This window comes from Emys orbicularis, chromosome 6 (assembly GCF_028017835.1).
Source record: "Emys orbicularis isolate rEmyOrb1 chromosome 6, rEmyOrb1.hap1, whole genome shotgun sequence".
Classification (NCBI taxonomy): domain Eukaryota; kingdom Metazoa; phylum Chordata; order Testudines; family Emydidae; genus Emys; species Emys orbicularis.
In genome coordinates, this window is record NC_088688.1 from 19,347,490 (window position 1) to 19,374,331 (window position 26,842).

The following is a 26,842-nucleotide window of genomic DNA, read 5'->3' on the forward strand; positions in this document are numbered from 1 at the left end:
CAAAAACTGTGACAGGTGGCAACTATACCTGAACTATAAACTTTTTTGCAAAACTTACTGACCGAAATCCTGGCTCCACTCAAGTCAATGAAAGTTTTGCCATTGGCATCAATGGGGTGGGGATTTCATCCACTGTATATAGACTTAAAGTCCTTGAGACAGGAACATGTCTTTAGAACAAAAGGCATGGGGTGGGGTGGAGGTGTCAGACTACTAGGCTGAGTTACTCTACATGCGTTTACCACAGAAATTTCCCACAAATATTTCACTTCACTTCCAGAATATATATTTTAGAGAGTTGCTCCAGAATAAGTATTTTAGAGAGTTGCTAGCAGTATTTTTGCTGTTTCTGTAAGCACATTCCATACACCTACCCTGTTATGCTGAGGAAGTCACAAATGTTTTGTGGTGCTATATGAATAAGTAGTAAGTGAAATTGTGACAGTTGAGTAGGAACATTGGACACAATGGCCATGACTGGATTCAGTTGTCTCTTTAACAGAATTACACCTTTAAAATCCAATACAACTTTAGTTTTTATAACTGATTTCATACGGAGTCAGACACTAGTGTAGCCTGCATAAACACACTGCCTAGTCAACAAACTGGTGTGTTTGTGTAGTCACAAAAAAATTCTTCAGTATTCTTTGAGGGCATTCACACTTTTGTATCTGGACACAAAAATGTGGGGTAAGAGCAGATATTGTGTGAGCCTTAACCTTGAATTCCTTTGTTTTGTTAGATATCTTTTCTGTCATCTTAATATATCATTTGCATGTTTTTATATGGGAAGAAAACAAAGAAGAATTTATAATAGATAAAGGACTCTTGCCATCAAAGTGTAAAGAAATCTAGTTATTTGACCAATCAAAAAACATACTTAGTGATTTGTAATAGAAGAATGAAATGAACCTCACTCTGTCTCAAGAGGTCTGCAATTTGATCTTCACAAAAGGTAGCCTGCCAATTTAATTGAGGTAGGAGTTATTTAATTTTTTATATACAGGTATAGTTTCAATAAAACTACATATGCCTATAATACTGCAATGGCAGATGTGTCCCGATTATTAGAGGTGGGCTCTAGGGAATTTATACAATGGATCTTGAAATCTGTAAGCAGCTGTTTGTAGAGGGGTGGAACATTGTAACACACACACATGTTCCTTAAGTGCAGTAATGTTTTGTTATTTTACTGCAGGTGTATTACAGAGATGAAATTTAATAACTTGTATACAATACCAATAAAACTGAAAGATTCCATGCCCTGATGTTCATGAAGAAAATACAAATTAGAAGCAGATAGCTCTATTCACATATAGACACACACAGTGTTTGTTGCCACACTCACTGATGAAGTGTTGTCATTTCTATTACTTTATTGTTTAGTATGAACAGGAGTTCAGTCCATCAAAACCAAACCAAAACAAACAGAACAAAACAATAGCAACTCACAAGATGCTGAAAACACACTCCTGACCAATTCAGGGGAAAGAAAAGGCATTTGAATGCATGGACAAGATTCAGGCATGCATTTGTGGGGTCTTTTGGATGCATGAAGCCCCTGCGTAATGGTATGAGAGATAACGTTCTAATAATAGACAGAGTAATTCTTTAGTGACTTAAAACAGAAATCTGCTTTTACAATATGCATCTGTCTAAATCTCACGCTGGAGGGCAGACTAAAGAAAACACTCTTAAAAGTAGGCATCACATAAAAAAGTCCCCTATGGCCTCCCTCCTCCTATGTTTAATGGGCTCCTTTACAAATTATTATAAATGTTGAAACAATTAAATAAGTCACAGTGGAAAAGAGAAGTCTCAGGACTTACACTTGAAGAAACTAGGTGAATAGTATTGCTACCCATTTCCTCGTCAGCACGAGAACACTGCTTATTATGCAAGAATTTACACACTCATTGGATACAAAGGATACATAGGGGGTCAAACTGCTGGGCTGAATCACTCTATATGTGTTTAACACTGAAATTTCCCACAAATATTGCACTTCACTTCTAGAATATTTACTTTAAAGAGTTGTTAGCAATATTTTTGCTATTTTTATAAGCACATTCCATACATTTACTCTGTTATGCTGAGGAAGCAACAATTTTTATTTTTTATTTAAAAGGCTGTGTTTGGGTCTATTTGTAAAACACTAGGAGGGATGCAACACACTGTCATAGAACCCTGTTGCACAGGAAATTACCTAAGGGGCCAAAGAGAGCCTGCAATGGATGCATTTATGAGGCCATTGTGGAGGAGAAAACATGTTTTTCCCTTCCCACACACAGTCATCTGCACAAGGGAGGAGAGCAGTGCCTTTGTGCGCCTCCACACAAGTCTGCTCCAGTTGCAGAAGCCTTGTCAGTGAAGATCAAATCCCCTATGCAGGTAGTATGAGGAAATTCAAAAGATGCTTCCTGCTGTCCAGCTCCCACACTATGCAATCAGTAGGGAAATATCATATTTGCTAGCTACCCAGCCTCCAAGATGGACTGAAAGGATGAAGATACAGTCTTGTGGTAGCGAGAAAATGAGATCTGGAGAAGTTGGGACAGGGTTTTGGGGGTACAGTGTTCATGTAGCGGAGATTCAGGTAGCAGAAGTTTTATGTAGTTCCCAATGTGATATGTCTCATCGATGTGAGAAGACACTATTTCCTCCTCTGCATCTGTCCCTTATCTTTTGCATCCCTCAAAAGCAAGGTGCAGGGAGTGGAGGGGGATAAGGAAAGTAGGGCCAGCTGAGGCAACCAGCATGGCAAGGGGAGGAGTTGGGAAAGCAAGGTCTGGGAAGTTGGAGACAGCCTGAGGGGAAAAATGAACCTGGAAAAGACTGGGGAGGACGGGAGGTGAGTGAACCTCCTGCACTGCCCCTGCTTCCACATCAGCCTCCCCTCAATCTGTCTGCCTGATTTTAGACTCTACCTGTTCTGTCCCTTTTCAGTTTCTACTCTGTTCTGCTCTGCACAGGGTTCTCTACCCTTCATCCTTTACCACCCAAACCTCTCCTTTCTATCCTTGCCTGCACTCATTCTCTGCCGCATCTTCACCTCCTGTCAGTGAGACACAACAGGCGGCAAAAGAGTGAACTTTCAGGCATACATAGTTTCTTCTCCTTCCTCCCTTCTTGCACCACCTGGAAATCCACTCTAGCTATTCATGAGCATTTATAAGCTATTCAATAAAGTGGAGAACAAGTTCTGACTTGCTGCTCTGGCAACTGGAAGAAATTGGGGGGCAGGAGGGGAGGGAGGGCACAGGCCCATGTAAACAGCCTCACAGGGAGCATTCCATGGCTTCAGGCACAGGGGAATTGCCCCACCAACAGTCAGAGCTTTCTGGAAGGTTCTGGACCTGTGTGGATTTCTGCAGGCAAATCCCAAGTGCGGGGACCTGTACTGACAGATCAAAGCAAAATTGTATGTACGGAGAAAGACACAGTCTGTGCATAGGGACAAGGCCGGAGAAGGGGGGAGGGGGCTAAAAAAGGCTTCATGCATCTCACTTTTCAGGACTTCTACATTTGCCGCTTTTTGATCAGGATTCTGGTGCTGATTTCAAGTGCTACTAATGTAATCATCTCAGTGAAAGATGGAATGTCTCAGCAAAGCAGAAAGTTTAGGTGTTGTAGGCCTGTCCTTTGGTACCCACAAAAACAGTAAAAAGGAAGAAGCTGTTTTTATGATGAAACGCTTCTAATAATGTTCATTTGTACTGACCCTGAAGGAAAGGTCATTTCTGTTCACCTTTCATGCCCTGTCAGACTTACCATTTATAAACCTTTTTCTCTGTGACAAAATCTTGCAACAGGCTGAAGCTTGGCAGATATGTTCTCATTTTGGATTTAATTTAGTTATAATTAGTTTTGAAACTTTTTAAGTTAGAGGAGAATAAAAACATAAAATAGGCTAATTTAGCATTTTATCTTGTATTACAACTATACACCTCTACCCCGATATAACGCGACCCGATATAACATGAATTCGGATATAACGTGGTAAAGCAGTGCTCCAGTGGGGCGGGGCTGCACGCTCCAGTGGATCAAAGCAAGTTCGATATAACACGGTTTCACCTATAATGCGGTAAGATTTTTTGGCTCCCGAGGACAGCATTATATTGGGGTAGAGGTATACCAGTGGTTCTCAAACTTTTGTACTGGTGACCCCTTTCACATAGCTAGCCTCTGAGTGCGACCCCCCTTCTAAATTAAAAACACTTTTTAATATATTTAACACTATTATAAATGCTGGATGCAAAGCGGGGTTTGAGATGGAGGCTGACAGCTTGCGACCCCCCCATGTAATAACCTTGTGACCCCCTGAGGGGTCCTGATCCCCAGTTTGAGAACCCCTGATCTATACAATATTTTACCAGAACCAGTTTCAGTCCTCAGAGGTGGGTGAGTCTCCAAATGGCTTCAATGAGCATTTCGTAAACATCAAAGAGAGCAGCACATTCAAGGCCAGAATTTAGCCACCTTTTCCCCCCAAAGTGCTAGTAATAACAACTAGTCACCTTTGGATTGTTTTATTTTTAATTAAAAGTGTTAAAAACTGAGTATCAGCTACTGTGCATCTGCTAAAAGACAGCCCTAAATTTTCAAAGCACTGTGACTTCCATTATTGCCTGTAGGAGTCATGCTGCTACAATCCATATGCTACTTTGGAAATTTAGGGGGTAATTCTGAAATACCAGGCTGTTTTTACATTAGTGCTTTAATGCTCTTTCTTCATTCATGATTTTTTATTAACTTTTGCTTATCACATCTCAGTGGCTCCAGACTATTCACAAATCACCACTGACATCATGTAATAGTCAGTCACATCAACTATCAGCTGATTAATGGATCCATACTACTGTACACAGCATATGATACTATGAGTCTAATGATAATATTTTGCACATCTACAGCACCTTCCAACCAAGGATCTCAGTGTTTTGCAAATATTGTTGAATTAAGAAAACATCCCATCCTCAACTGACAGATGGGAAGCTGAGGCACAAAATGATGAAATGATTCATCTATGGTCACACAGTAAATTGGTGGCAGTCACAAACAGAACCCAGATATCCTGATTCATAGACCCACTAGAACATGCTTCTGTTTCCTCTGGAGACATATCAGTGTCATCACAGTAAAGTGAAGCCCCCTTATTAGAGCTGTTGATAAAACAAACTATTTTTAAGATTTGATTCTATGTCACAATCATTTCACATAACTCTTTTATACCTGCAGCTGTTTAAACTGAGATTATTAAGTGCTGATTTAGACTAAACGCTTTGGGTCAGGAACTAAGCATATTGTTCTACCTTGTGTAAAACATTAGCCATCCAAAACAAGAAGCATTACTGTTAGACAAATAAATTCTATAACCTCTCCTTATACCAACATACTAAAAATCCCCATTTGGTGGAAATGGTAAGCAGGACAGCATTAAGACAATGGGTGAATTCCTGGTCCCATTGAAAGCAATGGGAGTTTCAGTGGAGCTGGGATTCCACCTAATATTTGAGAATTGTCTTGGTCGCAATCATACTAGTTTCATAGATTTTTTCATCTTTAATGGAATTGAATGATTCCCACAAGGGGCCTGCTGTTCCTGTTCCCACTGTAGTCAGTGGAAGTTTTGCTTTGTCTTCAATGGCAGCAGGAGTAGGTCCCAGTCTTTGAACTAAAAATCACCTTGAGGTAAATAGGGTACTGTGTAGTAGAGTTTACATCTCGCTAATGTCAATTGGGTGAAGGAATAGAGAGTCCAGGCCTTTGCTGCTGCTGTTTAGGTGGAGAAAGTTTTCTTTAAGACAAAATTAATAGGATAGCAAGTCTAATGTTGCTATCCTACTTGGTCCAGGAACTCGCCTATACAGAGCACTAGATATGGATCATAAGTCAACACAAATCTGCACACTCCTCTCAGATTTAGCAAGAAGGGGCATGTGACGATACCAGTCACTCAGGATTTGGTGATAAACCCAAGCTTTAGCATGTGCTGTACTGTGTGTGCTATTACTCCCAAACTGTCTCTGGTATTCAGGTTTTACCTTAGATGTGATGGGACAGTAAGTGACATCTTCCCAATAAGAACAAAAACACATCCCTGAAAGCTTCCAATAGGTTTCTAGATTGCTCCTAGTCCTCAACTATTGATACTTTAATGGTTCCTGATAGTTCTTGTCATAAACATACAGCTACGGGTAGCATAAAATCCCTCCTTTACCTGTAAAGGGTTAAGAGGCTCAAGTAACCTGGTTGGCACCTGACCAAAAGGACCAATGAGGGGAGAAGATACTTTCAAATCTGTGGGGGAAGGTTTTCTGTTTTGTGTTCCTTTGTGTTGTCTCCAGGTCAGCGAGGAATCAGGGCAGGGAAAATACATTTTCCAAAGCCATACCTGAACTAAAGGCCTCTAAGATTACAAATTGTAAGTAATAGGAAGGAAATGCATTAGATTATCTTTTGTTTTAGCTTGTGAATTTTCCCTGTGTTAAGAGGGAGGTTTATCCCTGTTTTTGTAACTTTAAAGTTTTGCCTAGAGGGGAAATCCGGGTCCCCACATCTGTACACTAGAGTTTAGAGTGGGGAGGGAACCCTGACAGTTCTATTATCTGGAAGCCTAAATCTAATGGTCTATCCTTAAGATTAACCAACTGTCATTCTTGTACCTGCCAGGATTCTAACAGGTTCATAGGGTAGATATTTTTCTCCTTCCTGTTTGAGCATTGGGGATTTACTTTACCTGCTCTCGTTATCACCTTGCATGACGTCTATCCATGTTTGGAATTCCCATACTTGGCCTGATTCTTGTAATGTTTTTTTCCAATATTTGTTGAGCTCAAGTCAAATTCTTATAAGTGAGAAACCTGGGAAGCCTAAGGAACAGTGGGTACTACAAAAGACTAGCATGGTAACAACCTAGCTGAATCCTTTTTGTATTCAGTCTCTACACATTTCCAGAACATCATCTTAAGGTTGCAGTTAAACTAATTAACAAGGATGGAACTGATGTTCACGCTAACTTAACTCCAAGTAAGCCCAGTTGGTCCCACGATCCATGAGGACTTCAGTTAATAACTCCATTCAGGAAAATACTTGAATCAGTTACCTTGCAATGACCAGGACCATCACAGAGACAGGTATGAAGGACTAGTGAAATAATCAATCTACCCTTTCCAGCAGTCTGACAATAGCTATTTATACCAGCTCAAGTGGTATATGACAGAGGAACTAAGGGGGCTCAGTAGTTTCTTTTTTGGGTCACATGTTGAGAACTCTGGCCATGATGCATGGAAGTGGTCTGTCTCTTTATAAATAACTGGGCAACAGAATTCACTCAATAGGCACTCTAAGACTGTCCTTCCCCAGATGAACCACAGACAAAAAGGAATGGGACACTCCAGAGGGTCTGTCTCTCTCTCTCAGCTAAGAGGGAAACTAATAATCAGTCGCAGGTCTATTTTGTCTATGAGTCACCATCTACCCAGTGCAATATATTCTTTAGTAAGAAAATAGAGGAATTCTGCTTCCTGTTTCTCCCAGGTGGCCATTCTGTTCACAACACACAACAGGCAGTTCCTCTTTAAGGGTTTCATCTGCTTGCTGATTGGTCACTCCGTCAAAAGAAGTTGCTAAGGAATCAGGTGCTAAAAGCACTCTGACACTCCTTGAGAATAAGCATGGTCAGGTGATTAAGGCATGGATCTAGGACTCAGGAGATCTTGGGTCAGTTGGTGGCTCTGTGACAGCCTTCCTGTGTAACCTTGGACAAACTACTTAATCCCTCTGTGCCTCAACTCCTCATCTATCAAATAGAGTTAATAATACATCCTTTTCCCCACTCTTTGCCAATTTACATTGTAAACTCTTCAGGGCAGAGACAGTCTCTCACTGTGTGTTTTTACTATATCTGGCACAATGGAGCATCCATCTCAGCTGGGCCTCCTAGGCAGGACCATAGGGTAAGTAATAATATATGCACCTGCTTCTGGCAAAGTGTCTTCTGGAGTTTCCATAGGAGCTCTTAGTTTCTGAGGTTGGCCTTTTTGGCTCCAGATTCAAGAATATACTGATCTGTGCTCATCAGTCATCCTTAAATCACTTCAGTGAATATAGGGATTGCAGCACAACTCTTCATACAGGGTATTAAGGAAGACTTAACACAACTTTTTTTGGTATTGTGTCTTTCTAGAGCCCTAAAATATTTCTCACATTACTGTAAGTACTGTGAGATAGAGCTCAATAATAACAGAGTGAAAGAGAAATTAAAAAATATAATCAAAGGGAAAATGTATATTTTCAGATGAGAGTTGAAATGATACAGAGAGTTAGTGAGAAGGAAAGAAACAGGAAGGTGGCTAGGGCTGTGAAGAAGAAGACTCTTGCACCAAGAGTGATAAGACAATATGGACAGAGAAAGCATGTGATCAGATCAGTGGTAAATGAGTGCAGGGATGTGGGCTGGTAATAGAAACAGACCAGGTCTAAGTATGAAGGGATTTTAAAAGAAGAAGGACTAAACTGAACTGGATCCTAAAATGAATATAGAACTAACATAGTTGTTTCAATTGAGACAATGATGGAATTATAAGTTTTACCCTAAAATTTTCTGCATTTATCTATGTATTGTGAGAACTTCAATAATTCGGTAATTTATTTCAAATACATTAAGGCTCAGATTTTTAAAGTCTATAGTAGTGTCCATAATCAAATAGGTATTTGCAGGTAAGTGTATAAATATGCATATATGATCATGGCTGGATTGGTAAACATGTACAAGGAGGAATCCCTATCCTTTCTGTCTGCTCTGTGTAGTATTTAAAATGTTATAGTTTTGCTTTAAACGAGGAAAAAAGTATTCCCTAATTATCCCTTTCCAATTTAAGCCCAGTATACATTATTTTGTACATAAAGCATTGAAAAACTCAACCAATTCGAATGATGATTTCTCAAGTGAAGAGGCCTCTTACTCAGCAGAGGAAATCTTGATGGCTGTAAGGAATCATGCCAATTCCTATCAGTAAGAAAAGAAGCAGGGACAAGCAAGACTATTGTGTCATTGGCCAACAAAAGGGGGCCCCCACTGAAAATAGCCTGTTCAATCACCATCTGCAAAAGGGAAGCATGCTGTCAACCTCCTTCTCCCCAAAATTCTAATGACCTCTGCCTTGGCACTCCGAAACCAGATACCTCGGAACAGACCTTCTACAGGAATTGAAAGCTTTACACTAGACATAGCACTGAGAGGCTCCTTGCCCAAGCTATCTGCACTGAACATTTGCACTCACATTCCAAAGATATTTCCGTTACACTGGAATGGCTGCAAATTTCTTTCCTGTGGAATTCTTTCCAAATAAACAGGGATGAACTGCGCTTTATAACATGTGCCGTACTCAGTCCCTGACCCAGCCACAGTTGGTCTCATCTCAACAAATCTTTAGCTGCAGAACTGGATGGAGCTGATGGCATATCTGAGTATGCCGGAGAGTCAAAACTTGAAATAGCTAACAGATGTAGGGAAGGGAGTGGAATGTCAGCTTTACAAGATATAGTAAAGATACGTGTGTGCACTTTGAAGGCAAACTTCTATTTAATGACTAGGGCTGCTTACCTTTTTCTATGCTAAATTAAACATGTTTTTCTTTAATTTAAAATATATTGTTTCCCTGTATTATTAAAGAATTATTAAAGAACATGGCCATATGAAGGGAGCAAGTATTCCCCTTTCCATTAGGGAAATAATATGCTTTTTGTGTGTGTGGCAGAATTAAAAACGTATAAAGCTTTGAATTTTAAAAAGGGTTATTAACTTCTTTCAATACTTTTCCAAAGTAAGAAACTAGCGCACTTATAAAAAGGAAAGGAAGCTTAGCACTGTTCAGAAAACAAAATGAATTTAAACATGTGATTAATACTGCTACTGAAATTAAAAAGAAAGCATCTTTTTAAAAAATCAATTGTCTTGAAACAAAGCTTAGACTTTTGGCTATTGATAGTATTTTTAGACTCAGACTCTCTCTGGAGAGTTAAAAGTATGCAAATGCAGAGTGCACAGAGGCACAAACACACACATGCTATACCTTTGTATTACATTGGCATTTTATTATTTAATTAAACTACTCTTATTTTTCTAGCTCACGCATGCTTCCCTTGAGACGGCTTTGCTGTTAGCCTGCTGGCCTTGACTTCCAGCCAAAAACAATTCAGAAACAAAAAGGGACAACAAATCATATTTTCACAGACATTTTTATCCCTCAGTACAACCCTGTTTTCACACAACATCATACAGACTCTGTGAAAACTATAATTTATTGCAATAGCCATCCAAAACCAGGGTTTGACACATGCTCTGCGGTGTGTTTCCACTTTTATAATGTCTTAAATTGTGCCATTAGGAAGGAACTGTTATGCTGAAACAGTACAACATTGTTTCAAAGGACAGTAATCAATAGTTGACAATGGCCTAAGAGATACTAGTAGGTTGACTTAAATACTAATAGAAACCTGCAACTGTATCTCCACTAAAACAGCTCAGACAGAAGTTGTATTACACACATTTGCAGATAAAGATTATTTTTGAGAAATATCTGTTTGCAAACAGTTTTGTGTATCATGGAGACAAGCTCTAAAATGGATAATCAACTTTACAAAACAAAGCTAATTTATCAGGCTATTTATCACTACCTTTCCACTGCATAGATTACCACTTACCTGGTGGCAACCCTGTATATTTGAGTCTCTTCCATATGATGAATATGACCCCCTTTCGGTTTTACCTGTCAATAAAAAATAAATAGGTGTGTAAATGTTACAAAATGTATATATCTTCTCTATATATTTCATATGAAATAAACCTACATATCCATATCGGTGTTTGCATAAGTAAAACAGGCACTTCTGACCACATACTGTACGTAGGCAACAGAAAGGGATTAACACTTTATTCTGGGTATGATTACGTGGAAATAAGCTTCCTATTCTTAGCCATACCGCTCCACACACTTCCTAAAACTGTAATTTAAAGGGATTCTACCATTTCTTTATAGAAACAGACTTCTCACCCCCTCATCAACGGTACCCCCTTTTTTTGTTCCCCATCTCTCACTCACAAGCTGAACTATTTTTTTTTTTATTTATACAGCAGGCAGGCTACCTATAATGTGACCCCCACATAGTAATTCCCATTGATTACACTGACACTCACTGGTGAGGGCAGAGCTAATCAATCATAGGCTCTCCAGATGGCGAATTTAACAAAGAAACTGTTCAGGATTCTGCTTTTTACTCTCTTTCCCAAGAGTAAATTCCCTCATGATCAATGTGATGATGGAATTTACACCTGGGAAAGAGAAATTTGGTTGGAAATTTGCCATTCTCCACCAAAGTTCCGACTGCACCAGCAGTGCTGGGACTTGAACAGAGGCCCAGTGACTGCCAAGCCTCTATGCCAACCCTAAGTACCTAATTTTTTTCAGTAGGCCTTTAAAACACAGATCCAATAGCCGAGCTATAGCACTGGCTACAGGTATGCCATATTTAAAAGTAAAATAAAGATCCTTTATAAACTGAAAGACTGGTCTTGTACAAAATTGATCAGGAAAGAGACAGTTGCTGCAGAACGCTAAGTTGTAGCTGGATATCACTAAACAATGTCCAAGTGGAACAAAGAACAATCAGGAAGGTTGGTACAATACATACTAGCATAAAGGGCCCGTGAGTTGGTGAGGATAATGACAGGGGGATGGTAGGATGATTATCAGACAAAATGTACAAGAACAAATCAAAGATCACTAAGGGCACTGTTGATAATTCTGAAGCTCTTATTACAGATAGGAACATAGAAAATGCCACATACAATACTTGCTACTAAGGGCCAGATGTTACACATGCAACTTATATTAATGTCAACAGCACCTGGGAGCCCAGATCTAAGGTTCAGATTGTTTCCCAATCAAACCTATAATAAATTGTAATAACTGGCTATACACACTACATTACCAATTCAAAGTGAATCATTTATTCAATATCACAACCAAGGACACATTCATTACAAAATAGTTTCCTGACAAAAACGTTACTTTATTTGGAAACATCATGCTGTAGTAATAACAAACATATCCATTGATCAAGCAAAGCTTGTAGTTTTGTCGGCATTTTGTGTTGGGGAAAAAAAGAACAAGTGGACTAAGAAGACAAAATTGTGTTTCTTGAAGACAAGTGTTGAATGGCAGTTTAAACTATTACTAAATCTCATTTTCAGTCAATTGAACAAGAGTTCAATTTAGCAGTTTTTCTGATTTTTATAGAGATAATACCTATGTTGTGTCAGATTATTACACAGAAAATGTATGCAGTAAGTTTTAATGGTTCTTAAAATTATCCCATTTTGTCAGCTGTTTTTATTTTAATATATAAAGCTACTATATCTCTTGAGAAATATTATTGATGAGGTCTGGCCTGTAAGAGAGATTTGGGATAAAGTAATCATATTCTATTCTTTCTTTAGTCCCTGGAGTGAAAAACAAAAGCATAAAAACTTTGTATAAAAATTTAAGAATTTTTGTGGCTTGTTTTTTAAATAAACTCATTACTTCACAAAAATTAACCAACAATATGCAGAATTTGTTTGTATATATTTAGTAACTTCCAAAAAGACTTCTGTGTGGTAATAAAAATGGGACGAAACATCTATTTTGTTATCCCTACAAATTCAGTGCAGAGGAAGCCTAAAAAAAACCCAAAAAACAATATTGAAATGACAATCAAATTCTAATCTTGAATCCTGGGGCCAGTACCGAGAAAACATCTTGCTGATATGTGTCTGGAGTTATGTGTGTTACTTCACATCACCCCAATAGGGCTACTTGTTTTAAAGTCAGAAAGTCAGTACAAAAAAATGCTAAGGATTGAAAAGGGATGATGATGGTGGTAGAGAGAGAGAGAGAGAGAGAGAGAGTGTGTGTGTGTGTGTGTGTGTGTGTGTAAGCTAAGTACAAGCCACAACACAAGAAACTCTGAAAGCAATTCTCATTTGTTGCATGGGTATCAGTCGTCTTCTTTACTATCATATCAGATACAAGCTGCCTCATCTTAATTTCAGTTGTTAAAAAATATTTATCCAGATATAAAAATAAACCCACTGCAAATTACAAGTTGTCAGGGTTAAAAATCTACTTCTATTTGTGTGGGGGAGGATAAGAGAACAGCATAGACATGAATCATTCTCAGTAATTTGAGTGTTTCCATGACATCAATGGGCACTCGTCCAGGACTCTGTCGAAGTCTGTGAGGTACCAAAGCAGCACAGCAGCCAGCAGGAGATTGACTTTTTTTTTTTTTTTTTTTTTTAAGGATTATGCTCCTTGTAAAGATTTCATCTGTAGCATCCACTTTTACCACCAAACAGATAGCTTTGGAGATCATGAGTGAAAACATTTCATTCTGATAGTGTAAGCCCTTAACTTTATTACATCTTTTTTTGTTGTTGTTACCAAATACAGCTAGAAATCTGCTTCTCTATTAAGAACAAAACCACAATTTTTCAGAAAATCAAAAAACCATTTAAATATATATATATATATATACACACACACATTCACGATCAATTGTAATTATGAAATTAACATTTTTTTTGTAATGACACTTCATTTTGTAGGAAAAATATCTTTTGTATAAATTGTCCATTTAAAATTAGCTACAGTCTTGATGTTGATTTTCTGCTTAAAATTCACTGGCACATTTGTTTCAGATAATAAAATTTGCAAGAGTGCTGATAATATGCTAGAGTAGGCTCTTAAAGTAACTATTTGTGATCACAAATACAAAAGCTTCTCCTGAATTTCTCCATTTACTGTACGCTACGTATCATTTTTAGTTACCCTAACACAACAGTGTGTGGTGTGTGTTTTCTAACTAAGGTTTGTAAAAGCTAAAGATTATTTTTTAAAAAATGTTTTAAAAGAGAGTCTACAGTGATGTAGAAACCCGACGCATTCACTGCGGAATTTTCGAGACAACCCTCTAGTACTAGAATGCGGCAGCCGCTGCGGATATTTTTTGGCACAAAGACAATGGTGGCAGTGCCAAGCCCCATGGCTAAAACTACTCAAAAGAGGCATAAGGGTAGCATTAATCGCTCAAGTCTTTTACTGCATGGAGTACTGATGTCCATAATTTAAAAACTAAAAGTACCCGTTAGTAATATTTGCTGTAAGCAAAGGGTGGGGGGGAGCTTGAAATACAGACCAAGAAAAAATCTTGTCAGACATTTGATTAATTTTTCTACCTAGAGAACCAAATGTTAAAATGTGCCAACTGTTTCTAGCACCGAGCACATGTAACAAAAGATATATCCTTATGTGGCTTTATGTTCTGACAATTGAATCAAAGCTTCATAAATGTAGCTGACCTACAGTAGAGTGTTAAATAACTTTGATGCATGCCGTGCCTTTAAAATAATGTATAGAAAGCATCTTTACTATTAACAGAAGTAATTTTAAAAAAAAAATCTTTTCAATTAATTGACACAATGTATGCCAATCAAACTAACTATAAACAAAGAACGAACAACATGCAGCTCCTCTTTTCTGACAAAAACATTGAATCTGCAGTTTTATACTCTATAAACACCCCCCAAGAAACAAAAATATTGCTTATCTAAACTGAACTAAATGATTGCTTAAGCTACATTTGCTAGCATTTTAGTTTTACTGTAAGAAAGAGAGCAGCATAGGATTGACAATCAATCAATAAAGAAGCCACTTGCCTCTCCATGGTGCACTTTGAAAAATTAATCAAATTAAGTAGAAAATTTAAGCAACTTCCAAAGCATAAATGCAAGTCATCTAATTCTCCACTATATTTTCCTTTGCCCTGAGAGATAGGGCACCTTGTCTTTAGTATGCAGAATAAGGAGACATGAGGCAACTCTTTCCATCTGCTAAGGAAAAAGGAAGCACAGCTATTGTTATAGATGATTTAAGTTCAATGTTTATTTTGATTTCATGTCTGACAGATTTTTCTAGAGATGAGCTCAAGCAGTAAAATTGAGATCCAGATTTCCAACACTCCGAGATTTCATATTTAGATTTTGGTTTTGCTTTAGTCCATGACAAAGAGAAGGCCAGTTAAAAAAATATGATTTGAGTTGAGTTGGAATTTGAACAGCTCAGAATTTGGAGCTATTCAGATCTGGGGTTTTGGTTCAGATCCACTTCTTATTTCATCATCATGTATTTTCTCACATTTTTTGAAATCTGATGTTTGTCTCCTCTTCCTGTATTCTGCATTCACCAGCCATGGAAGAAAGGGTGTCTCAAGAGCATCTCAAGGATGGGCTGATTGGTCCACCCAAGGAGAATGACAAATTAAGGAGAGGGAAAAATCACCAAGCATGATAAATGTCAAACCTAAAGTATATTTTGGAGAAAGTTACGAGCAACTTTTTGGTTTGGAATGGAAAATTTTTTTCTCAACTTTACATATAGTTTCATATTTGGTCAATATACAATGCACTATGTTATTAAGATACAAATAATAAGGTTTAATTTACATCATCATTAGGATCATGAGACTTTTGGCCTGACTCTATATTCCCCACATACTTCTATACTTCCCTGATGTCTGTTGGAGTTTCGGTGCACAGGAAATGCAGGATTGGCCCTTATATAGATAGGCATCAAGAATCATTTAACTCACCACTAATGTGGAGCCACCACTGGGCTCAAATGCAGCACCTATTGGACAGCACAAGCAACATGGTGCTCAGTGGTTTGAGCATTGGCTTGCTAAACCTAGGGTGTGAGTTCAATCCTTGAGGGGGCCATTTAGGGATCTGGGGCAAAAATCTGTCTGGGGACTGGTCCTGCTTTGAGCAGGGGGTTGGGACTAGATGACCTCCTGAGGTCCCTTCCAGCCCTGATATTCTATGATGATGATCTTACAATAGCAGTGTTTCAGTCTGTCAGGATTTTCATTTTAATTATTAGAGATTATAAATTAAAATTACTCAAATTTTCAATCAGACTAAATTTAAAATACAAGTTCTCAGCCTTGACATCTTTTCCCTCTAAGAAAGCAAAACCAGAACAGCCCCACCCTTCATTATATGCCAGGGAGGGGGGAAGAGAATTCAACCAGCCCCTTTCACGTTTGAACAGTTGCTATTCCTTTTGTGCAACAGCTACTTTTCATACTGTTTTGGCTTTCTTATCATGCTGCTCATTATATTTTGGAATGGTGGAAAGGGTGCAGTGCATTGCAGGAGTCCAGGAGCCAGAACAGGTGTGCACATCCGTTGTGTATATTGGAGACTAGTCCTGTGCAAGGAGAGAGGGCAGAGTAGGTGGATTTGCTGCCAAACAGATTCAATAGCCATTGTCCATCCTGGAGCAAGTGCAAAAGGACCCAAGAGGCTATTGGGCTTTAGCAACATCTGTAGATCAGCTCTAGTAGGGTACGTCTAAACTGCTGCTGTGAGTGAGCCTCCCAGCCTGGATAGACAGACTACTGCTAGCTCAGCTCAAGCTAGTGGGCTAAAAATAGCAGTACAGATGTTGCAGCTTGGGCTACCCACCCAAGCTCAGACCCCAGAAACCGGGTGGGCTTGAGAGCCCAAGACATCGCCTGAGCATCTACACGGCTATTTTTAGCATGTTTGCCTGAGTCTAGCTAGCCAAGTATGTCTACACAGGCTGGCAGGCTCCCTGCTGCAGCATAGACATGCCACAGTGTTCTGAAGCAGAGGTATAATTCTTCTTCCTTCTGCCTGCACACAGACATCCAACCCAGTTAGTCCAGCTGGGCACAGGATTTGGGGCTATCTATGTTTCTCTCATACTTTTATGTCTAGAAAGCATAATGCATTATATCCCATTTATTTCAATGGGGTTTTGCATAGCATGATTTACACTACAATCGTATCCAATGGTAATGGAAGTATCATGTCAATGAGCTGTTTCATTCTTTGTATTACATGTGAAGTACTGACAATAAGAAAAATCCTGCAGATTTTAAGCTAAATTTGTAATTTGTGCAACACAAAACAATGATATGTGACGCTGAATCAGATCTAAAGAAGGGCCCACAAACTAGATATAAAATCAAGGGAAGTAGTAATCCCAATAATTTTAATGGCATCAAACCCAGTTAAAATGTGCCAGAGATGTTTACACAATATTAGTGGAAGAACGTTTTGTTTTCTTTTGTTTTAAATGAAAGAGGCTTTTTGCACTTACATTGACATGCAGTAAACAGTAATGGTTCCTAGAGACTTTACGATGCCAATGCAAGGGGAGATTATATATATTTTTTAAACAGTAACATCAAAATATAAAGGAAATTAAATCCTAAAAACCTACACTAAAATAACATTAAAGAACTGACAAACAACCTAAAGCAAGGAAATTCATAGTTAGTCACTAATTCAACTCATTGATCTTGATTTTATTCTTAAATAGGTGAGTCTATTTCTTGCATATCCCAAGGACCAGGCAGTAGCCAAGGGGCTACTCCACATGCATTACCAGGTTACACATGTTCAGTCCTAATGCACCCCCTATTGCCTACTGCTTACATTGCAGGGATAGAGTTGCAAGTTGTGGGATAGAGAGGAGGTGTGTAAAGAATCAAAGGCATGAACTCTTTATGCTGTCAAAGCCAAATGAAAATGTAGCAAGAATGTGGGCCCCGCAAATGCCTCCTGCTCAAGCCTGCATACCTAAGCAAGTTTCACTAAAGTCTAATATTTGTTCGGTGTTTATGCAGTGTGTAGCACAATGGGGCCCTGATTAAGACTGCGAGTTTGTCACGAGATTCCGTGACCTCCGTGACTTCTGCAGTGGCCGGTGCACCTGGCTCAGGGACAGCTCAGGCAGCCCCTGTGCCAAATGCACCAGCCGCTGCTGGGGCAGTCTCGGGCCACCGCGCCCCACCCCGTGGCCCCTCCCACAGAAGCAGCAGAGTTTGGGTATGGGACGGGCAGGGGGTTGGGGCACGGGATGGGGTGAGGCGAGCTCTGGGCGGCGCTTTTCTGGAGGGCTCCCTGGAAGCGGCGACATCCCCCTTGCTCAGCTGCTAGGCGGAGGCGTGGCCAAGCAGCTCTGAGCGCTGCCTCCGCCCAGATCGCTGGCTTAGCAGCTCCCATTGGCCAGGAATCGTGGCCAATGGCAGCTGTGGGGGCAGTGCCTGCAGGTTCATAAAATATTGATCCCAAGTCAAAAGACTGAGGCAAGCTGCTTACACATCCCATCTCCGTAATCTACCCATCTACTACAGTATATAACAGCATGGCTTTTTGTTAGTGTGCTTTTTAAATGAAAAAGTCTTGAAAAATTGGCACTTAAAATGGTAACAATAAGAAACTGCTGACAATGTACTAGGGGCCAACTTGTGCTACTTTTTTTATATAAAACAGTACCTTATTCCTCGAGAAGTCCCATTCTTTCAGATCTTTTGAGTTTGTAAGAATAAAACCATTTACTCGTGCCATTGAGAGTTACTACTTGTCTTGATAATATATTACTATATAACCACTATACATTAAGGGTCTGATCTTGTGAGAGGTGAGTACCCTCCAGCTCCCACTCACTTCAGTGAGAGCTGAAATTGCTCAGCACTTTGCAACAGGTATTCAACACCTTGCAGGATAAGGCCCTTAATCAGTGCACAGGACAGTATTATAATTTCTTAACAGTAATAGAAACATGCAAGTAATGAGCAATGAAACGTGTTTTGTATCCAGTACATTCACTAACTGGGAGCAGAATACAAATGTAACAAACTCACTGAATTTTCATGAAGAAAATGTTTGAACAAAAACAGTTGGTGATATCCAATGGGCTTTGAAGAAATTACATTTCATGGGTTAAAGAAATCTTATTACCTCAGCGTGATGGACCTCTAAATTTGTTTACCTCATAAAACTGTTTATTCTACAGAAACTAATCTCAGGTCAACCAAATATGTTTCACTAATGAACAACTATTCAACTCAACTCCAATGTGTAGAGGTGAAAGGCTATTTTTCTTTTAAATAATAATCTTTCCTAAATTTAAAATGCCTCTGAACTCATAATTCCCTTCCTTTTTTTCATAGATTCACAGATTTTAAGGCTGGGAGGGATGACCATCAAGTCTGAAAACCTCCATAACAGAGGCCACAGAATTTCATTCAATTTTATTTTGGAGGGAGGCAGACATCGCTAGTAAATGCATGCACCATATCCTACCAGCATCCAGCTCTGGCACTTGCAAATATCAAAAGATAATCCCGAGAATAAATAATCATTACAAAATAGTAAATATCATAGAATCTTACTGGAGTGAGTACCAAGGTAACAAAAAGGGTCAAAGTTTATATGAGTATGCAATAAAAAAGAAACATTTCTGTGATAATGCCCGAATTTTTAAGCAAAACATAAGAGTAGAATGTAAATGTTGCATATTTTGTTATCCTAAACAAACCTCATAGTTTTTTAATTGCAGTATATTCAAAGGTAATTCCTTATCATTTGTTAGGGGACTATGGCTCAGGAGATTTTTATCATGTATCTGGAAACCTGGGTTTTCACTCAAGCATGAAAACAGAATCACTTTAAAACAAGCCAGATACATATCTAAGGCCATGAAAGGAGCAGAACTGAAAGAAGACAATAAACCTTGATACAACCTATGTGTACAGGCTTTAAATCTTTAGACTGTAAACCCTCCCCTATCTAAACCTTTATTAAAAGGTTACTAAAACAAACCATGTTGGACATGGCTAGGGATCAAGAGATCAATTAGAAGTCTTATCTTTAGGATGATGGGTCAAATCCACATCTAATCATTATCAACAAAACTCATTCTGACTAGATGGCTGTATGTTGTCTTAAAAGTAAAACAAGTCTTGTAATCTCATTTTTTTTTAGCTTTAACAGTATATTAATCCAACAAGACACCACACCAATTTAGGAATACCTTCCATTCAAAGGGGTACAATGATAAGCAGGTGTGTCCTCTGCATTAGCATTTTACCTGGTTAAAATACAGAGAACTTCGGAGTCACTGGTGCTTTCAGTGCTTATGTCATAATTTATAAACAAAAAAATAAAAGCACCAAAAACTAGCATTTTAGCAGTCTGACTATAAGGTTACCTCAGGTCTTACATGAATCTCCCATCAAACTGGTCCTACATAAAGAATTATTTAGTCACCTTTTAATTTATTTCAAAATCAAATATAAAATTGGTTCTATTTTCTTTTTGGTTCCATTTTCCCAGCCCTCAGTGCTCTTTGCACTTTTAGCAGAAGTACATATAATGTTGTAGCATTTTAAAATTTAGAAATGAAATAATTTGCTTCAATTCAATATAAATATCAGTTATTTGTAACCCAGCCTGCTATGGAAAAATATAAAAAAAACATTTCTAATATTTATTATATTTTGATCTTTTACTATTTCCTTAGTGACAAGGCTACATATTGTATAACTTTGATTAAATAAAAAGGGGTAAGGGTGGGGGAATCAAACCACAAATTTACAGGATATAGCAAAAAGCAGAAGTGAGCTGGTATATACATTGCAACATATTATGATCATGTATCCAGTATACTCAATTCTGCAATATCCAGCAGAGGGCATCCACACCCTAAGATGTTTACACTTGAGACCTGACATTCCAAATCACTTTAGTCATAACAATTTGGGCTGAGAATACAGACAAGCTCATCACATCAGTACACACAAACTAATCAGCACAATGTCTGATGAACAATGACAAAAAATGACTATCAAAAGAAATCTAAAAATGTTTTCTTTAGATACACAAAGAAGTTCATTGCTATGGAAAGCATTCTCTTCCTCTTTCTAGACTATTAAATACTTAGAATTATTCACTACTAAATGCAAACTATGGCATCTTTACTCAAGCAAAACTCCCATTCATCAGTGGAAGTTTTGCCTGAGTAAGGAATTTTGAGTAGAGACCTAAAAAAAAAAAAATCAGGTTAGTTTTATACATATATTATTCTCTATGGGTTAAATCCTTACCCCACTGAAGTCAATGGCAGAACTCCATTTGTCTTCAATTAGGTCAAGATGTCACCCATATACTTAAATTACCTACAGAACTAGACAGATACATTACCCACAAAGATTAGACATGTCGTTATTTTCAGATTTTATTTAATTTAGAAAAGTTGCATTCTAATCAGTGGAAGAATGCACCAACTGTTTTTCATGATTATTTCAGAAACCAGTGTATTAACTCAAGTTTGTATTTGTGTTGGACCATTTTAAGATTACTACACATGTTTAAGAACCCACCAATCAAAATATTTTATTCACTATTGCAGAATGAAGCCTAAGCTTTCAAGGAAGGCAGAATCGTTCATTTCAGATAGGTGTGGCAAGCATGGAGGTGAAAATTTTTTAGCCTCCGGTTACAAGTTGCAAAATGTATTAAGATAATTAACTGCTACTGGCCCATCCACAGAAAAGATCCCTTTAACATTAGCCTCGCCCCCAAAAAAGGAATAATGGCTATTTGGGTTCCATGTCAGATTTTTTTTTTTTTTTTTTTTAATTTCAGTAGCCTTGGGAGATGAACTTAATTCACAAGGTCTACAAACCAAGCAGCTTAGGTTACATGTAGGTCACAATAAATAATACTCATCTCTTGGCCAATATGAGCTGCACTGTTACTGAATAAGTTGAAATGACAAGCTTTTATTATTCCTAAGCACTTGATTCTGAAACATTTGCACAATCTGTTAAGTCCAGACAAATTTAAATGGTTCTGACATGCAGCCTGCTAGGGTCAGCAACAGGGATAATGCCTCTTTACGTGGGTAAAATTTTGTGGCATATAGGTCACTCTCTTAAGGGGAATCAACTGTGTGTCTCTTCTTTGCATTTCCACCACAATCCTTCATCCTGCAGCCTGAAGCTGAGAGTGAAATGCAAGAAAGGAGCCGAGCGCTCAAAGCAAAAATCTGCTTCCAGGACAATCCATTATATCTGACAAGTTAAATGTTCCATGGTAGACCATATGGCATCAGAGCAGGGCCGACGATGGAAGAGGGAAACTCAGCAAATGCATCACAATTAAGGAGTTTGACTATAGACTTTATTTTGACTTACTCTATCTTTTATTAAATTTTAAATGTTGTGTTTCCCTTTCAGCATACCCCTTAGAAGGCCCCACTATGGGCTTTGCATATATGATGTTCATCAGAATTCTTTTTTCTTCATTCTTATGGTCATACACATTTAAATAAAGGATTTGAATAAGTCATTTTGAGATGATGGATTTTCTAAGTATAGAACCTTTCTATTACTAATAAACATAATAAAATAGTATTAGTAAGTTGTTAAAGACCCAGAAACGAGAGCGAGAGAAATTAAGAAAAGGACACTTTCAGAAAAAATGTTCTGACAATGCATTCTATGAGACTGTGGAAAAGTCTCTCAAGGGAAAGGATGGAACCCGCTTCACCTAAAACTAGCCTGGGCACTACCAAAAAAGCTGCCCATTCCTGAAAGTCATCCTAATGAAGTCACTGGGACTCCGTGATTATAAAGTACTTATAGCATTGGGTCCATATTGTCAGCCTGCACTGCCAAAGTAATGACTAAGGCTAGGTCTACACTACCCGCCTGAATCGGCGGGTAGAAATCGACCTCTCGGGGATCGAATTATCACGTCTCGTCGGGACGCGACAATCGATCCCCAAATCGACGCTCTTACTCCACCAGCGGAGGTGGGAGTAAGCGCCGTCGACAGGAAGCCGGGGAGGTCGATTTTGCCACCGTCCTTACAGCGGGGTAAGTCGGCTGCAATACGTCGAATTCAGCTACGCTATTCGCGTAGCTGAATTTGCGTATCTTAAATCGACCCCCCCTGTAGTGAAGACCTGCCCTAAAAGACCTAATAGATCTTTTCCATCTTTAAAGTTTGACTCCTTTCATTTTCACTGTGCCAGTAAATGGCCATCCCTCCAGTCTCCAAACGCTTAGCGGAATCTGTACCAACATACACATGTTCATGCGTGCATCTGAAGAAGTGGGTATTCACCCACGAAAGCTCATGCTCCTATACGTTTGTTAGTCTATAAGGTGCCACAGGACTCTTTGCATGTTCATAACTAGTTTCATTTCTTAAATCAGAAAAACTGAACAGCTGTGGGGTCACAACTGACATGTTCCTTTTTTTATTCTGTGGTTTGTCCAATAACAGAATCAAATTACTGAGTTAACTGAAGACTTCAATTGCAATGAATTAGCCCGCTGTAAAAGACTCATAATACACATGGTGGTTTCCTAGCCTACAACCCACAGTTACCTTCTTTGTAACTACTCTACTCTTCTTCTATCACCATTATCTAAAGACAGACATTGTTCAGTTCTAGAAAGAGGTGTCATTACAAGCAGAGTGACTATAATGGAGTTATATGGAGTTAGAAGCCAGGGAATATTGTTGTAGCAAAGTCAGTATTTTGCCCAAAGGAAAGTGTGTACAGTTGCAAATAATGAAATGGAAGAAAGAGAAAATTGTTTTAACTACATTGAACTGCCGTTAAAAATAATTTTAAAATAATACAATTTAAATAGAAGAACTGTTATTTGCCCCAAATTCCTTGGGGAAAGTCTGAATTGGTAAACAGAACTGAAAGAGGTTTCTATAGAAGTATCAAATTAATCTGGTTGAATAATAAACAGGTCTGTTCTCAACTGGCACCTTTGGTACCAACAGTGGGAGCATTTGGGGGCAATACACAAGAGTTTGTAGAATAGGTAGCTAACGCTGAATCTGTATTTAGGCACTTAAATGAATAGTCTCATATTCAAAAATACAGCAAATCCATCTACTCTGATTGATTTCAGTGGACGCTGCTGGATGCACAGAATTTTGAGCACGAGGGCACTTATTTAGGTACCTGAATGGAGTTGGGAATCTAACTTTAAACATCCATTTTTATATCCCATTTTAAAAAATAAACAAATAAAAATCTTGGCCACATAAAGGATGAACCAATGCTGCCTTCCATGAGGAGCCGTTCTGCTGCTCATTGGAGTCAATGGAAAATCTCCCATCTTACCTGGGTACAACTTTCACTGAAGTCAACGGGAGTGATACTATTGTACCTGAGGGCAGAATTCAACCTTTTCAAGGATTTCTGGAGAGTGAAACTGTGGTCACTATTGAAATTTTCAACAGGTTTGTAAATATGTAAATTGTAATTATTCTTCTGGTCAAAGAAGAACTTAAAGAAGTTTGCTTATTCAAAACGAATGTTATTCAGCACTGTAACCCCACCAACCCCAACACAGTATGCACCTTCCTACTTTAGTTAAGACGCGTTCAAAATGCAAACTTCAGATACAGATTTGGATTTTTGAACACTCCAAAGTATGGAGTAGCTCAGATCACCCTTATATACATAGATAGGGTCCATGGCCAAATTCTGTAGGTGGGTTCACAAAGTCCAGAGAAAACAACGAGGAGTCCTTGTGGCACCTTAGAGACTACCAAATTTATTTGGATGCATCTGATAAAGTGGGTTCTAGCCCCCGAAAGCTTATGCCCAAATAAATTTGTTAGTCTCTAAGGTGCCACAAGGACTCCTCGTTGTTTTCGCTGATACAGACTAACACGGCTATCACTCTGACAGTCCAGGGAGATATATATGCTCTGGAATTCTGGTTCAGGACCATCTTGAGTTAAATCTAATATATAAATATATTTTCCCCACATTCGGTGCTGTTCTTCAAATATCTAAAATATGAATGTTTGCTATACATGAGCTCCAATTTACTCTCATTGTATAACCTTATGAAATCTTGCATAACAGACACACTAATATTGGAAATTATTTGATGTAAGAAGTCTTAATTTAGAATTTTTGAGCCTGTATCATTTTAGGAACAAAAGACAGCCCCCTCCCATCCTCTTTCTCCTCTCAAAATGAAATGCATTTGTATTTTGCTTTTGCATAAATCTCTTCAGAGTTCTTTTCTTTAAAAAAATAGGTTTAAAATTTTCTATTGCTATTTTTATATCCTTCTGCCTGTAAAGCCCTGTTGTCTTAGTTACCATGTACAAACTTCAGACTGACAATCATTAGAACTAATAAAGGCTTCTAAAAACAATCTAAAACAGTTTTTTGATAAATCAAGATGTCACAATTGATACCTCATGACAAGCCAAGCTAGAAATGGATGCTGTGTATTTCAGTGGAAAGACAGTATTTCCAGCATGCCAGAAAAATAAACACTTTTTCACTTACACCAGAATAAATCATGAGTGACTCCATTGAAATCAATGGAGCTACACCAGTGTAAAACAAATGTCAAAGAAAAAATAAGGCCCAGTGTTTCTAGTCCTGGTGGTTCTTAGGATATAGGAACCTAAATTTATCATTGGCCTAGCACTTAGTATTGCTGGTATTGGAACTCAGACCAGTGTGATTACAAATCTGCGCTTCTACTCCACACACATTTTGTGGCACATTCTTTATATTTCAAAAAGGATCCCTTTCTCAGATGCCTTATATGAAAAAGGGACACCATTAACTTTAAAAAGACATTTCTCTCTAAAATTGAGGGTTTTTTTAAGCTTACTATTGGTACAAATAACACCGAAGACTACGGTAACTCTATGAGATTAGAGAAAAAGATATTTCTCTGAGGAATTTTTTAGTTGGCTATCATTATTTATTATTTGTATTACAGTAGTTACTGGAAATTGCAACCAAGATTGGGGCCCCATTGTGTTAGAAACAAACATAGAAACAGACTGTCATTGCTAGAAAGAGCTTACAATTTAAATAGGCAAAGTGTGGGAGAAAGGAAGTATTATTATTCTCACTTTTACAGTGAGGCACACAGGCCCAAAGCCACCAAGGCATTGTAGTGCCTAACTTTTAAGTTCCTAGCCACCCAGTGGAATCTACAAGCCCTGAGATAGGTGCCTATGCTCCTTATGCTATGTATGGGGAGAGACAGGAGCTAAGAATGGGATCCACAAAAGATGCAGATGAGGCAAGGTGTCACCTAAACTAACCAATAGCAGATACTGAGCAGATACTTAGGTGTATCCTAAGCCTCGCCCCTCAGCAAGCGTTAGGCGCCTAAGTCTGGGCTGGAAGGAGGCACCTATATTTGCTTGGGATTCAAAACCGGGAACACTCTCTTAGAGTCTGATGCCTAAGGCATTTCTTCCAAGAATGGCAGCAGCTCATGCCTAACTCCAAACAAAATGTCTGGGGGGCAGGAGAAGACTATGGGATACTCTGATGTGGGTCTCAGTCTCTCCTGTTGAAGCAGTTCCACTGTGTATAAATAAATATGTATTAGGCCAGAGAAAACATGAGAATGAGTGGTTGGGACACTCATCTGACAGGTGGGAAACCCATGTTCATATCCCCTCTCATCAGGCATCATCCTGAGTGAGTTTCCTAACCCCTGAGTTAAAGGTTACAGTGTGGGCTCCTCTTCCACCACCTGGCATGCCAGATTGGCCCCACAGGTGAGCGTCTAGTTTCACCTAGTTTGAGGATCCTGCTGGGGTTCAGACATGAGATAGGCACTTAGGCACCTAGATTGAGGCATATCCAAAAGCAGAAATTTAGGAACCTAGAGAACTTTAACAGTGGAAAGTTAGGCACCAAGGGATTTTAGGCCTCCAGGGTTGAACAACAGCTTAGCTGGGGTTTCAAGGCCTAAATTTTTTACTTAGGCACCTAAATCCTTTTGTGGATCTGGGCCAGAAAGATTAAGTGACTTGCTCAGTCACAAAGAAAGCTTGGTGCAGAGACAGGAATTGAAACCATTTCTCCTGAGTTTCAGTGTAAAGCCTAACCACAAG

General features: G+C 38.7%; 1 protein-coding gene across 8 annotated transcripts in view; it reads right to left on the reverse strand.

Annotated features, from left to right (window-relative positions):
* Window positions 1-26,842, reverse strand: part of TCF4 (transcription factor 4) — a 314,022-nt gene that overhangs the window by 137,938 nt on the left and 149,242 nt on the right. For all 8 annotated transcript variants that reach the window (XM_065406724.1, XM_065406730.1, XM_065406731.1 and 5 more), the window contains exon 5: window positions 10,708-10,772. In XM_065406724.1, coding sequence (XP_065262796.1) covers window positions 10,708-10,772 — 65 coding nt within the window. The remainder of the gene's footprint in view (window positions 1-10,707; window positions 10,773-26,842) is intronic.